The sequence below is a fragment of the Fusarium poae genome, chromosome 2, assembly GCF_019609905.1.
Source record: "Fusarium poae strain DAOMC 252244 chromosome 2, whole genome shotgun sequence".
NCBI classification, from domain to species: Eukaryota; Fungi; Ascomycota; class Sordariomycetes; order Hypocreales; family Nectriaceae; genus Fusarium; species Fusarium poae.
Window position 1 is genome coordinate 3084971 of NC_058400.1, and position 15738 is coordinate 3100708.

Here is a 15738-nt window from a genome sequence, read left to right on the forward strand (position 1 = left end):
GTCACATCATGCTATGACGTTCTTAAAACTAACTCATTATAACTCATTCTATGATTCTTTTGAGAGTAAATTATAATTATGTACAACAAGCAATCGTCTCGAATGCTTCGTCGCGTCGAAATGACATTTACCACACCGCTATGCAAACGACAGTGAGGGCAGTACTGTAATATCAAAACTTATTGATCCGCAATCGTTTTTTTCTGTATTTTTATCCTTTTTCTTGTGAGCTTTCACGGCGCTTTTTCATAAGATAACCCTCCCGAAACGTAGGCTTCCTAACGGAGTGAAAGAATGAAAAGCAAAGAAGACTTAATGGAAATAAAGACAAACAAATCCCAATCTGTGGCATAAACATGAATCCAAAAGGGGGTATCTTTCTAGGTTCGCAGTCTCGGTGAAACTGTTGTAAGAATGTGCAGCGCAAATATTTATGCATCAGCCATTTTGTTTTTTAGTGTTGTGACAAAGGAAATATAGATTATAATAAGTCATGATATGCGTCTCCTGGACTAAAGCAAAGAAACCTTTGTCACACTAGTCCTCGAAGAAATCATTATCATCAAAATCCCCGGGCTGTGCATCCGAATCATATCCACTTGTTCGCATCATTGGAGGAGTCATAGGCTCATCCTCTGATTCGACAGGCGGCGGCGTGACGAGGGCTTGTTCCGCTCTGTATGACGTATTTGAAACTCCTCGTGCTCGTCCAGGAGCATGGCTTTGCGATGGAAAGCGACGTCCAGTACTGGCAAACGCGGTAGGCTGGGGCTTGTTATCAACCGGCGGTGCTTGTCGTGTGCTAGAAGCGGGAGGTGTCATGAGGCCACCCTGGGGCTTGTTCTTGGAAGTCGAGTTACTGCGCGAGGGAGGGGCTCTTCGTCCAGGGGCGGGAGAACTTAGGACGCCGGAAAGGCTGCTGAGCGAGGGCTGGCTGCGGTTACCCTTTCGCCAGTTGCCCCAAGCAGCCGCCAGGGGCCCAATAGTTTGTGCCACTCGAGGCGTAGCATTCTGGATTGTTTGGGCAATGTTGGGTAGGTTGATCGCAGAGCCACCGTTCATGGCCCTCTCTCGCTCCTGTTCTTCCATCTGGAGGTTTGCCTTGAGTCTGATCGCGGCGTCCTTCACTGCGTCGCGATCAAAAGAGTCACTTTGAAGGGCTGCGATAATGTCTTGCAAGTTCTCGTGTCTGACGGCAAGAAGCTCCCGCAACCAAGTGATTTCGTCATCACGCTTAGTGATCTTGGTGCTGGCTTCAGGATCAGTCTTGGATAACGACTGCTCTAGCTCCTCAATGCGCTGCTCTCGAGCCTGTAGTTGCTCTTGGAGGACCATGATAGATTCACGAAGAGCCTGTGGAGAAATTCTTTCGGGCGGGTCGAGATCACGAGTGGCCCTTCTCGGTTGGGGTACATGAACGTTCACATCGACTCCTGCAGACTTGGCAGCTTGTGCGGCGGCGGCGGCGGCTTGCTTTGCAATCTCAAGCTTGTCTTCAAGGTGGAGAATGCGATCTTGAAGGTGCTCGGTCTTGGAGGCTGACAAACTGAGACGTTCAAGAAGGTGTTGCTCAGCCTTGTGGGCATCCTCTTGGGCATTGTGAACTCGTCGCTCGTATCTGGTTTGCAGATCCTCTATCTCGTTCTGGTGCTTGCGAGTGAGTTCCTGGAGCTCAACCGTCTTGGTGTTCTCAGCCTCCTCAAGAAGCATCTCATTCTGAGCCTTGGCAGTGTCGACCTCAAGTCTGACATTGTCAAGCTCGGCACGAAGCTTGGAGTTCTGTTCTTCAAGCTCCTCGCGGATGTAGTTGACTTGGTTGTTGGCGGCGTCGATCTCGGTTTGCAGAGACATTCGAGTTCTCTTGACTTCACTAAGGCCGGATTCACGGGCCTCCTCAAACTCACGTTGGTAACGCATAGCCTTCTGCTCAAGCTTGTAATTCTCGGTCTTCAGCTCACCAATGATGCCTTCCAGGCGCGCGCATTCGTTGTTGGCACGCATACCGGATCGTTCGTTTGATTGCAGGCGGTCCATCTCGATCTCCAGACGCTCGCGAGTCTTAGCCTCGGCTTGAAGTCGAGCATCCAAGACCTCTTGTCTGGCAAGCATAGCCTGGTCCTTCTTGATGCGACGAGCATTTTCTTCAGCAATCTCACGAGCAGCCCTGCCCATGTCCTCTTGAAGAGAGACAAACTTGCTGCGCCAAGATTCGCGGATGCGTTCATTCTCCTCCAGCTGGATAGTGAGAGTGGCCAGAGACTTCTGCATGTGCTGGTTGTCCTCTAGTGCACGGTTCAACTCAGCACCCTTCTGTCGAGCAGACTCGTCGTAACGCTCAGCTTCGGCACGCCAGTGGTGGTTGTCCTGGCGAACATCCTTGAGCTCGACTTCCATGCCCTTACACTTGCCAATAGCCTCGTGCTGAGTCTGGATAGCGTTGTTCTGAGCAGCCTCTAGAAGAGCGATACGCATAGAAGTCTTACTGTTCGCTTGCTCCAGAGAACGCAGCTTGTGATCCCTCTGCTCAACAAGTTCACGAAGACGAACCACCTCTTCAGCAGCGGTCTCTTGGTGAACGCGGGATTCGGTAAGTTTGTCCTCGGCAGCTCGACGAGCAAGAGTCGATTCCTCGCTGAGTTCTTCGGCTCCTCGAAGTCTCTCCTCAAGGTCAACCACACGCTGATCGAAAACACTACGGTTGATGATTTCAACCTCAATGCGGGTTTCGGCTGTTTGAAGTTTCCGCACAAGCTCGGCTGCCATATCTTCGGCGGCACGTCGCTCAGAAACTTCGCTTTCGACCTTGGTCTGCTCAAAATAAAGACGCTGTTCGAGATCGGTGATCTTATTCTGAAGTTCAGTAATTTTTGAGTTTTCTGCTTCTTCAGATTTAGCAGCAGGTACACTAGCTTGAACAGCCTCCTGGATCATCTTCTTGAGGACATCATCGCGGCTAGTGTTGTTGCGAGACTGCTGCTTGAGTTCCGCTAGTGCTTCGAGAATAGCCGCAGGGATGGTGTCTGCAGTAGCCTGTGCAGAAACAGGGGCTGGCGAAGCCTCTAGGGTGCTGCGCTGCTGGGCCTGCAGACCTTCCATAACCGCAATTCGGATCTGGTCGAGGCGGCGGTCCCTGCGAGGGCTCATAGATCGACGGAAAATAGGCTCCTCATCCTCGTCGTCGGCGTCACTTTGTTGAAGTTCCACAGAAATGCTGCGCATATCCCGACGGGACGAAGGTGTGCCACGAGCACGGGTTGCCAGGACTTGTTGGATAGAGAAAAGCGTCTTTTCCATGGGTTCAAGACGAGACGCCAACAGATTGCCGACGACTTGGTTGACACGGCCGTCGAAAAACTGCGCGCGGTTTTCCAACTTATCATGCTCATCTTCGGTAAAAGCACCCTCCCAGTCGCTAGCTGGCAGGCTCTCTCCATCGCCAGCATCACCGGTGTTGACCATGGGTGGGTCAAGGAAGGGATCTTCAATCTCCGTGCTGGGCATGGGCTGGGCAGAGCTTCCTGAAAGGGCATGGTACTCTCGGGGAGTCAAACTGGCCTTATCACCGGCATAGTCATCGCCTGCAGGCTCCAATTTGTAGGGTGAGGAGTTGGCAATAGCTGACAAATTACGAACAGGGCTACTCTGCTGCCACTGACCAGATTCATGAGATTTGTTGACCCCCATGGTGGGGTTGTCAAAGAATTGATCCATGACAGCATCGATTTCTTCAAAGGTGGGCTCGTTACTGCCGCGACCACCAGGAGGCAGCGCAGTAGCTGAAAGCTGGGGCATCTCTTCCTCTTCAACCGATTCAACAATGTCATCCTCGACAGGCACAGGAGGGAGAGGCTTCTCCTCAGGGGTAGGGCTCTTAGCGAATCTGGAGGCAGCCAGGCCCTTAGCCGGCTTGACAGGATCGGCGAAACGAGAAGCGCCAAGTCCCTTCGACGATGTTCTTGGGGGAGGCTGGTTGGTATTGAATCGCGAAGCACCAATACCAGAAGTAGCGCGGGCAGGTACGGGACTAGCCTCCGGAGAAACGTCAGACACCTCATCTTCTGGCTCAGTCTGCGTGGCTTCCCCATAGGAACTCGTGCCCGGCTTGAAGGCTTCGGCATTGGCGGACAACGGCTTCTCATGACTATGCCTGAAGTCTTCTTCGCCAAAGGGGCGGGCGTCATTGAAGCTTTGCATATCCTGATTGGATTCGAACTCAAAAGGCTTCCAGCTGTTCTCAGTAGCGGAGGCAACAGAAGGAGCCGCGGATGGAGCAGCGGTGGTAGCCTTGGTATCGACTTGATCAGAAGTGAGCATAGAAGACATGGATGTGTCGGCAGGCAGATGCTCATCCTGTGCGGCTTGTTGAATTTCTTGGGGCGAAACAGCTTGTTCGCTAGGCTGCTCTGCAAACAACGGCACATCATCGCCATCAGGCGCAGAACTGCGTGCTCGCTTGAATCTATTCTCATCAGCAATTGGCCGGCCATCAGCGTCGTATTGATCCTCGAGCTCCTCCGATTTAGCAGACAATCGACTGGATGGTCTAATGATTGGTACTGCCTTCGACTTCTTGTTCGATTGCAGTTCATTAGAGCTGAGGTCAATGCTTCCGAAGATGCTACCATGTTTGCCCTGACTCGCCGGGCTAGTGAAAGAATCAGAGTTGGGTGTGAATGTGGGTGCAGCAACATTGAACTTCGGACCCGTAGTAGAGAAACTGAAAGCACTCTCGCCTGGTGAGAAAGACGGCGCATTAACATTAATCTTGGCCGGCGTAACGTGGGAAGGTTGTTTCGAAGGTGGAGAGCTAAACATGTTTGCACCAGAAAAGCCGGTGTCGGCTTGGAACACAGAAGGCTGGAAACCAGCTGGTTCAAAGTTGGCTGTCTGAAAATTACATGGCTCGAAGGTGCTGGCACTAGGCGTGAAAGTACTTGCGACGGGCTGGAAGGTGCTCGCACCTGGCTGAAAGCTGTTCGCACCAGGTTGGAAACTTCCTACGCCAGGCTGGAATGCACTGGCTGTTGGTTCGAAAGTATTAGCGGTAGGTTCAAAACTACTAGCGCCCGGTTGGAAAGAGCCACTCTTGCTACCAAAGTCGAATTGGCCAGGGGTAAAAGAACTTGTAGGGTTGAACTTGAACTCCGGTGCCTGCACATTAAGTTTGGACAGCGAGGGTTTGCTGACATGACTGGATCGTCGATCCATCTTGTTACCACTACTGGCGGAGCCAGAGTCATTCCAGGGGTTACTAGTCGTAGAGAAGTTCTTCTGGTGGCCAAATCCAGGGAAATCGATCTCCTGGACGGGCGTACCAAGATTACTGGGGTTGGTCTCAATCTCATAAGCCTCATCGGTTTTACGGGATTCGGGGATTTCGTTGAGGCTGCTAAATTTGGTGAGGTTGCTCTCATCGGCAGTGACGCTGTTCTCATTGTGGTCGCGGAAGTAACCCTGAGATAGTGAATGGCCACGGCTATGAGGTCGAGGATGGTGCAGTACAAGAGGTTTGGACTGCTCATTGGCAAAACGTTCCTGGACGGGGAATTGAGTAGAAGGCTGGTGGCTTTGAGCAGGCACAAAGGGATCCGGGTAGGTTGTGGGCTGCTCATTTTGAGGCTGTGGGTTATAATCCTCATGTTCCAACTCATTACGAAGCTGCTCTTCCAAGTGATATTCTGCATCGTCGATCTCGGCTTGCAGAGTGTCGGTGTTCTGTTGTTGGGAAGGCTCAGGTGTCATCGATGGACTCTTGCTAGGGGCTTCTTCCTCGTCTTCTCGGACTTCTTGCAGGCGAGGAGAGTTGCGAGCAGGCTGCAAGTACGAGAACTGCTGGTGAGGCATCATGGGATATTGCAAAGACTGGTGACGTTGGTGAAGATTCATGCCGGGGCTCTCTGGTCCTCCATAAGGCGAATGGGGAGACATCATGCCCATGAGAGAAGGTGAATCATGGCGGTTGAGGCCAGGCCACCCTGGTGGGGGCTGTTGGAAACCAAAAGGCGAGCTGTTGGCAGGAAACGATATAGATTGCCTGGGATTGAACTTGCCGGGCATACCGCCAAAGGAAAGTGGCGAAGCGCCATGTGATAGGCCGGGGCTATTTGTGGATGGTCGTGTGAAATGGCCAGGCTGAAATCCAGGTATGCCATGGTTGCTGGAGGCTGACGATGTTGGCAGAGGGGGGGAGAAGGGCAGCGGAGGGTATTGAGCTGACGGTTGGCGACTGAGATCTGTCGTAGCAGGTGAGGGCTCAGGCTCATCATCGCCAAAAGATACACCGAGTGCCCGTAGTTTGGCCTCTTGAAGATCTGCCTCGTACTTTTTCCAGCCATCCAAATCAGGAAGGGTGACCTTGAAACTACGCTGTTCCCTCTCTTTAACCACTTCATCAAAATCTGGCCAAGTCTCTCGAGTTTGAGAATCAGCTGTGCCTTCTACTTGGTAGCCTTCGACTTCCAAGTCAAACCCTGAAATATCGTATCCGAGCTCTCCCCAAGACGCGAACATCCGTTCTATCTCATCCTGGCGAAGAGGCATAGGCGCATTGCCAGGTTTTCCTCGTCCATTATCCCGTGGAATAAGAACCATGATGTTCTTGCCTCTCCATGGTACCTTCTTCTTCAATCGAGGTGTTGGTGCAGGCTCCTTGGGAAGTGGCTTCTGTATACCCTTCTTCGGCGTTGCGGGTAGCGCAGGTTCCCCATTGGCAGTGCCGTTGGGGATACGCTTATCTATACTTTCTGCGACAGGTACTTCCGAGGTGGGGGCGGCCTCAGACCTGTCGCTCGCCGCATCATGCGTTGCTGGTGCGGCTTCGGAGGTCGCCATACTGCTGTTTTGTCCCGTTTTGGGACTTAGGGAATCCCCTGGTCTGAGAGTCTCGATACTAGATCTGGCCCGAGGTTGGTGCACAGATCCTTCTCGAGACACGTCTCTTGTTCTTCGTGTGGCTCGTGGAGTGCGAATTTCACCCTCTTCCAGCCAACCAGGTTCGGAGCCGCTCAATGAAGAGTGCTCGCTTCCACTTCCGTCACTGAACCAATGTCGACTCTCGTCGTTGGGATCCTCGGTGGTGTGAGTGCGGATCCAATCTTCAGTAAGTCCACGGGTCGGTCGACGAGCACGGTTTGCAAGAACGGCGGCGGCGGCACTCAGCGAAGAGCCCTGTGGATCTGACTGCGACCGTAACAAATCAGGAATTGGACGGAGAAAGGGGGTCTCGATGTCCAGATGATGAATTGGAGAATCGTCTGAGCCTTCGCTGCTCACGCTCCGACGACGAAGGTTGCTATCCGATTCGGGATAAGGAGAGCCCCAGCTAGCAGTGCCGAATTGTGTGGTCTCGGGAGGTGGTGTCCTCAAAAATTGTAGAGCTCTTTCTGGGAGTCGAGGAGCTTGAAGAGTAACAAGGACGGGGGAGGATTCGATCTCCTCTTCGCCGTCAATAGTTGAAGTGTTCGATAAAGCAGGAGAGGCCGGTGAGGCAGGGCGGGATCGAGAGGGTGAAGCTCCGTGACCGTCCTGTGCGGATGCACCAGGAGGAGCAGCTGTTGACGTTGTAGAAGACGTCTTTACAGTAGCCTGTTGATTCGGTGGCTCCCGGTCAGCGGCTGTCAGTTATGCAGTGGCGTCTGGAGACGAATGTGTGCTCTGCGAGCTCACACATGTCCAAGACCAAAAGGAGGGAAAAGTGGTTCAGTTTACTCACTCAGGGAGATCAGTGCAGACCAAGGATACGTCTGCAGCTGAGTCTCGAATAGAGCCAGTCCTTTTCTCTCAAGGTCGGTCGCTCGGTTTAAAAGCTGATCTCGAAGGCCTGAGGGAGGGACACAATTTTGCGAAACCGAAATCGTGGCCGGTATTTCTAACGGTCGAGGAAGAATTTAGGTGCGCGACGCGTTGTTCGACTTTATTAATAAAGGGGCGATCGGAATGACGGTTTGCCTGTGCTGCAAGCGCAGCGTACCTACTAAGGTGGGAAATTTCCGGGGTGAAACGGACCACCAGGGGGGCGCGAAATACCAGAAAAAAAGTGTCTATCGAGAACCTAAGGAAACGGCCTCATGAAAGGGAAAGAGTGGTCAAAAGAAGACAAGGGGATAAAGACAATGCGGCCGGACTCATCTGGGGGTTAAATTATATAACAGCAAGATGAGAGACGAGGAGAGAAGAAGGAAGTTGCGGAGCGAAGAGAATGAAATGAAGACGTTGGTCTTATTCGAGAAGGAGGGATGGGATGGGATAGGATAGGATGAGATTGGATGAGAGCTTCATTCGATAATGAGTGGTCGAGATGGAACCTCAATGCTTCATTTGGGATGTACCGCCTCGTGCGTGCTGTAGTTACCTGTTGCTCCTGCCTCGAACTAGCTCAGTGTCAGTGCCAACTACTAACCAGTCGGCAGCCACTTCCAATTTTGGGCGTATGAGTTGTCCCAATTTTTTTTATTTTTTTGCTCCCCGTGATGTTGAGATTGGCAGTAATTCTTCTTGTTCAGTTGACCACTAGAACTTTCCATAACCTCGCCTTACTCACTTTTACAACTATCCCTTCGCCAGGATATCCGTACAGTACTAGACAGAGTACCTAGGTACAGAGAAACGCCTTGTTTATGTTGTGATGAGACCCGCACTCTACGAGTACCCGCATCAGCACGACGTAATTTCGGCAAGGGCCCCTAGCATCTTGGAAGAATTTTGAAGCAATAAACAAGAGCAAAGATAGGAGATACTTGCATCCGCATCACGATCTCGTACTATTCGTTGTACTCACTATGATTTTCTCGTTCCTAGACCCTTTGATCTCCATGCACCCGCATATCAGCACGATACGACCTAGTGCTGGTTGCTTCGCTGGCATCGCCTAACAAAACAGTTCTACGTGATTGCTCAGACTTGCTGCGTGGCCTCCAGATTTCCAGCCTGAATTGAAGGTTTTATGATGACTTGCAGTCTCCCGATCGTTAGGTATGCTGAAGCTCCTTCACTTCTGCGGGCCGGCCAGGGATTTGTTTATTATTGTTACATATTCTTCCCATTTCTCCCATGATTCGAGGGATGTCTTTATGCACACTACTAGTCTACTACATGCGATTACTTGTTTATTGCTCACACAGAGTAACCGAAACCTTACATAAGAACCCACAAAACCTTCTTTCAACCTAGAACCCACAAAATCACCTAACCAACCCTTTCCAACTGAACCCTATATACCGATTTCTTATCCCTTCGACTTATAGTCTTAGACCATAATAAGCTCATTAACAGCTGTATTTATAGACTAACCTAGCTTAATGTCCTAGTTTATCTCACTAGGCCTTATATATCTTATTATTTAGCTTCTGTAGAAATAGCTTCTCTATTAGGTTTAAGTCCTTATAACTATCTAAGATAGCTTTAAGAGCCTTTAGTAACTATTTTTCTCTTATAAGCTAAGTAATATATTTAATAATAAATTTAAAAAGGCTATATAAAAAAAGAAAGCTATAGCTAAAGAGGGCTATCTTAATCTTCTAATTATTAAATAATATATCTAAAGTATTTATAATAATCTTAGCTTAATCTTTAATAAAGATAAATAGCTTATTTTCTAAAGCCTTAATAGCTTTCTTAATATCCTTCTCTATTAGCTTAAATTAAAAAGAGTATTTATTATATTACCCTTATAGACCTAGTCTAATAACTATATTAGTATAGCTATAGTTAGTTAATTATAAGGATTAAGGTATATAAGATAAGCTAGGTAAATTAATTAATATAGATACTTAGTCTTTTATATTTAAGTTTAAGGGGTCTAAAAGTAGTCTTATCTTTATATTAAAGGAAGAATAAGTAGGTTATATAGCAGTGCTTTTATATTTATATAAGATTAAGGTTACTCTAAGAGCCCTATTTCTCGTGATGAAGCTGCATCTATCGATTTCACATTAGACTTCGAGGGATACCCATATCAAGTCTACTACACACTAGGTATCCTTGCTAGGATAGACCAATAAACGATGTGGGTTTGCTTCGTGGAATATTTCCCCGGAGTTTTAGGTCGTTCAGATTGAACAACTCACCACCTCATCCCAAAACACTCACAATCATCACAACGTGGAATGCGTGATCTGATAACCTTTTCCTCGTCTGCAATGCCTTTGCGTTCTTTCTCAGCCGGTCGAGAGTCGGATTCTTTTCACCTCGCCCCTTTCTTAGTTTTTGGCTCCACGACTTTGGCTTTATTATGTTCATCCTACAGGACCCTTAAAAACTTCGGGGCCGCCCGTACCTGGAGCTAACTCGGGCGGGCCTCCACCTCTGGAATGCTAGCTCAGGCACGCAGCTTTCTAGTAGCACATGTGGAGGGAGAGCCGTAAATACTTCTAAGTTTAAGTTCCTACTTAATTATGCGAAACTCGAAGATCATGAACATATTGCTTAGATAACATACAGGGTTCGCTTAGTTGTCTTGGGGTCGATTGTTGCAATGGGATTGTTGGCCTCGCTTCTAAACAAGAGACCGATTCTCCATGGTCTGTACAATCCTAACAGAACAACATACATGCGGTGGCTGACACAAGGAAACTCCTGGCTACGATTCAACAGTACCAGATTGTGTATAAGTACATTGTTTGAAGTGCGAGATTGTGGCTTTGAGGCCCCCGCAGCGGCAGCGTTGCTATTTACATGGTCTTCTTAATCGCTATTTGCTCAAGCTTGGGTGCTACGTAGTAGTATGTATTCTTTACCAAATGACCAAGGGCTTCTCGTACTCTCGGCAACTACAATATTGAGTTCTGCGGCCACGCCCTTTGTTGGAGCGAAAACCGTCCCATAATCATCAGCCGTCTCAGCACTTGCGCTGATCGACCGTCGGCGAGTCACTCTATGTTCGTAGTCAAATCCACACGTGTGACCAACAAGACCAAAATACGGAACGGCTGAATATAAGCATTCCGATATATAACTAGTACCCCGTATTTGTCGGAACAGCAAACTACTTTGTGACAGACTACGGATATGGGAGTCCGTGAACTAGTTGCCGATGCTACAGGGTAGGGTACCAGCGTAAGAACACCAGGCCGAAAGGAGGAAAACCGCGGGCTTCATAACTCCCGAACTCATTGTAGTTTCAACTCGGACAATAGTATTATCAAGTGGAGGGAGAACCATCTAATACCCAACTACTAATGCTTTAGTAACATATAAACAAACACACATACATGATCGATTGCAATGAGATCACGTCGTACGTGTTCTTGATATAGTATTGTTGGTTGAGTTTCTCGATACATATTAATATAACAGGCAGTTGACCAGCTCTGACACCGTTGAGCTCGAGTACGCACAACACAAGGAGAAAACAAATTCATGTGTGTAATCATATCCACCAAGTTATACAAATACGAATGCGGAGTTTGTGATACTGCTTCAGTCAATTGCAGCCGTGACTTTCGTTATCAAATTCATACAACACTTTCTATATGAACCGTCCAAATGATTTGTTTCCGAGAACGCCGCCCGCGATAACCCTGAAGACTTCCATTTAAACCGATGGAACGGGATGATAGACTAATAATAATGCTTTTTATCAAACATGCTAAAGGCAAAAGAGTAAACAAATGAATAAATGAAAAAGATAGAGAAGTCTGTCTTCTCGTGATCAAAAGTTAGACGAGGCGTTTACCGGCGTTGGTTGATGGTAAGTATCCAGCGTCGACGCGAATGGGCTGCGCTGAGGACCGGCGCTACCAACACTGTTGTACTCGGTCTTCTCAACACTGTGATAAGGACCATTGCTGTTGGGGCGGCTGTTGGATTCGTCAAAATCCATGAGTCCGTCGGCTTCTTCGTTGTGCTTCTTGCGTCCCCAGATTCTCCAGGCTACGAGACCAAGAGCACCAACGACAATGGCACCACCAATACCGACAACGACGCCGATGACAGTGTTGCGGGTCTTGGTCGACATGCCAGAGGAGCTGCCGTCATCGTCACCGTCGCTGAGTCCAGGTGTTGAGGTAGACACACTTGTAGTGGTCATAGTCTCAAGATCACCATTGTCGTTGGTTCTCGTAACGACAGCGATGTGTGTAGAGGTGACCGGCTTAGCGGTTGTTTGAGTGTCCTTCTCAGCCGCAGTGCTGCTCGCCTCCTCGTCACTACCGGCGGCAGTGCTGCTGGTGTCGTCGTTTTGGTTCTTGCTGTTGTTGGCGGCAGTGGTGGTAGGCGAAGCAACTGCCTTTGTCGATTCTGCAGCGGTGTTCTCATCAGTGGCAGAGGCAGCGGCAGTAGACTCGGTGTCGTTGGTAGCCTCGGTGGGTGAAGGAGCAGAAGTCTCGGCGGGCTTGCTATCAGCAGCAGTAGACTTCTCGGCAGCTTTGGTAGTAGGGCTGGCCTTGGTGGGAGAAGGATCCACAACAGTGGTCTCTGCAGGTTCATCGGCAGTAGGCTCAGCATCAGTAGCAGATGCCTTTGAAGGTTCGTCGGTAGCCTGGGTAGGTTCATCGGAGGCGGTATCGGCAGGTTCATCAGACTTGGAGTCTACTGCGTCAGTAGGAGCAGACGTATCTGGTTCTGCTTGAGAAATCGAGGGCACATCGATTGGTATGGTGGCACTTGCTAGAGCGTCCTCGGACTTTTCACTAGGGCTTGCTCTTCGCATAACTCGACGCTCATTGAGGTGAATTTTATTGAGGTTGATCCATGATGCCTGGGCAACGCAGACAACAGCGAGAGCTACTAGCAGCAGCTTGACAAGCCGTGTGCCATACATGTTGGCGGCTGTGATTGAGGAGGGCGTCGGATAGAAGGTGGAAAAGGGTGATTAGACAGATAGGACCAGTCGATATGTCGAGAGGAGATCGTCGTCCTGGTTCAGGAGTGGTAGATAGAAACGCGTAATATCGATCTTGACTTGCAGCTGGCGCAAACTGGATACACAACCAAGTGGAGAGATCGGCTCGCCGTGATCAAGATGGGAATAAATTGCCGTTTGCGAATATGTAAATCGAAAAACTGGCGATTCAGCGAATGCCACTGGTTTTTATCTGTGATTATTTGACAGTGGGCTTATTGGCCGTCAAATGAGTTGCGAGAGCGAGAGTGAGATCGACCAAAAAAGCGTCGAAGTGGGATGGGGTCTTTAGTCTAAACGACGGGAAGTGATGAAAATATGTAAGTAAATGACAAAGACAGAAACAAGAGCGAGAGTGGGTAAGTCAACGAGTGAGCGAGAGACGGCTGTATATGCAAGTCGACTATAAGAGTCACGAAGAAGATGCAAGAGTCGTGTGATGAGGGTGAGTGGGAGTCTTATAAAGAGACAAGGGCTGGGCAAACAAAGGAAGATTAGTAGGTAACTTATGGAATGGAATGGAGAAGGGCAGAGCGGGTCAGGAATTGGATTGCCGGGTCTCGTATTTGGCAGGCCCAGTAGTCCAGGCTGTCGAGATACATGGATCTGGGTTGGGGTGGTATTGAACGGGGGACCTTTGATGGATGTGGATGGAGGCTGTGCTTAGGGGACCTAAGACGGGCACCCTATCCGCCCTTATCGCGGGCTGCCAACCTCCTGGCCCCATGACATGGATTTTAACACAAAGAACAATACTGTTTGTTGGTAAACACAGTTGGACCCTGGCCCAATATGCAAAAAACCTGTATGTTTTTCTTACCATGTAATAGTGATTGTCTACTCCCAAGTAGCCTGTGTTCTTTGCTATTACCCGTCGGGGAAAAAAGAAGAAGAAAAAAACACATGCTCAAGCTGTCTAAAACATGTGCTCAGGTCAAACTATCTTCTTAGCCGAAACAGTTCGTTTGTGGCGGCCACACCACGCGCCGAGACTTAGTATGACGAATCGGCCAAGCTGGAAACGATGGGTTAGGTTAGCTCTGGTTACCTAAATCTCTTCTGTAAATTTAGTATTTATTTTTGCGGATAAGGTTGACCGATTGTAGACTTTCGTTTAGAAAGCCACATGAAAAGCCTACATGTTTCGCCTTGCGGCAGTTGTCATTAACCGATTCGACAACGTTTCTCTGACACGGAAAATGATGAAGATCTATTGTTTCTGTTACTGCACGGTCGTCTCCACGAGTAGGTCTGCATGTAACAGAAGCCAAGTTTTTAAGTTTTTCTTCTTCTTCTCACATGCATGACTTAGTACCTTTGACAGAGGGACGAACTGACAGGAGACCTACCTGCTCTACTGCATTAGTAGGTTAGTACCTAGGCAGGTACATACCAATAAGCCATCTCATCAGCATGGCTGTGGGTGTGGCTGTTGGTATAACCAACCCTCTCTCACATGTCAAATCTCTCAGACTCTCTTTTCGATGCTATACTGATTCAGTATTTCCACTTGGATCACTGCTCTTTCTTCTTTCTGCTTATTGACTTGGAAAAGACCCCAATACTTCACAAACCTGTCATCTGCATCAAGGCATAGATAGGTAGGTACATGTACAGAGTACGGATACAATATGTCAACGTCGCTGGTGGATCACGCACCCCTGTCACGATCAGTGTGAGTCGTCGTCATCATCGTCAACAAAAGGCGATCAACAGTCTTTGACACAGATTTTCATGTGTATCAGTAGTAACAGCATAAAATATCAAAAACTTGGTGGTCCATCATTATACCCTCTCTAACAATCAAAATGCCCACTGAACGGCTGCCTCTTCCTCCGACTCCCTTTCTTCCTGGGGTTCGTTGCTACGACGTCAGTCCTTCCCTGTCAAAACTCGCCTCTACCGAAATCATCACGTAAAGAAGGATCCTTACCAACCCCACTTCGCCCACCCGTCCCTTAAGCAGAGTATGTATGTATGTACATTAGTAGGTCATTAACTACCTAGGTAGGTAAAAAAACAAGTGGTCGGCTTTTGGGGATGACGGGAGTTTGTTGTGGCCCGACCGATGGGGAACATCCCTAAAAAAGAAAAGGAAAAAAGGAACAAAAATAGCATCATCCGACCACCTCCAATCCAATCCAATCATAACCCATCCCCTGAGCGCCGATACATACCAAAAAGTAAAACTCTCCATCCGCCTTGCCGGGACCTCGAACCTCAAGGTCTCTTTATCAGTTTCTGGTCGTCTCGTCCGCTCCCATCGTCGTCATCGTTATATCCCCAGGAAGATCTTATAGCTAGGTTGAATCCACTGCTTGCAACATTGAATCAAGGTTATCGCTCAATTCCATTTTATTTAGTAATATAGCATAACATTGCATCTCCATACTCCCGCGTACTAAAACGACAGCTGTCAGAAGCAAGCTTTATCCCAAGGTCTATGGCTGTAATCTCTCTCTCACCCAAGGGTTCAAAGTAGGGCAGGTGATGTGTCTAACACTTCTACTAACATATTGGGGCTATTGCCACGTGCTCACCTAATTTGTGTTATGATTCGTAAACAGCACAGAGTGCAAAAGCCTCTGTCCAGTCAAATCATCTGTCGCGGTCTTATTTCATTATTGTCGAGCATGCATTGAGGATGAGATGGTAACGTGTCTTTGTTTACCAATGTCACGTCACTTCGATTAGAGACCCTTTGTCGATCCTCCGGGAGGCTGTGTTCGATCATTGGGATGCTTAATGCTTAATTAAACGGATCTCCTCACTTGCCTATTTATTGATCAATGCTCTTATAAGACCGAGCAGCAACAAAAGAGTAGCGTCTGAAATGAACCGAATTGATGTTTCCAGGCTGCTTCGAGGCTAGTAAAGCTTAGGTATCTGCATAGCTTTCC

General features: G+C 48.7%; 2 protein-coding genes across 2 annotated transcripts; both read right to left on the reverse strand.

The window, feature by feature from the left end:
- Positions 1-537: 537 nt before the first annotated feature.
- Positions 538-7669, reverse strand: FPOAC1_004917 (uncharacterized protein; the record flags this gene model as incomplete). The annotated part of the gene is made up of 2 exons (XM_044849454.1): positions 538-7613; positions 7666-7669. 2 exons carry the CDS (start codon positions 7667-7669, stop codon positions 538-540), a joined length of 7080 nt encoding a protein of 2359 aa, XP_044708164.1.
- Positions 7670-11647: 3978 nt separating this feature from the next.
- FPOAC1_004918 (uncharacterized protein) lies at positions 11648-12757 on the reverse strand (the record flags this gene model as incomplete). The annotated part of the gene is made up of 1 exon (XM_044849455.1): positions 11648-12757. One exon carries the CDS (start codon positions 12755-12757, stop codon positions 11648-11650), a length of 1110 nt encoding a protein of 369 aa, XP_044708165.1.
- Positions 12758-15738: the final 2981 nt, after the last annotated feature.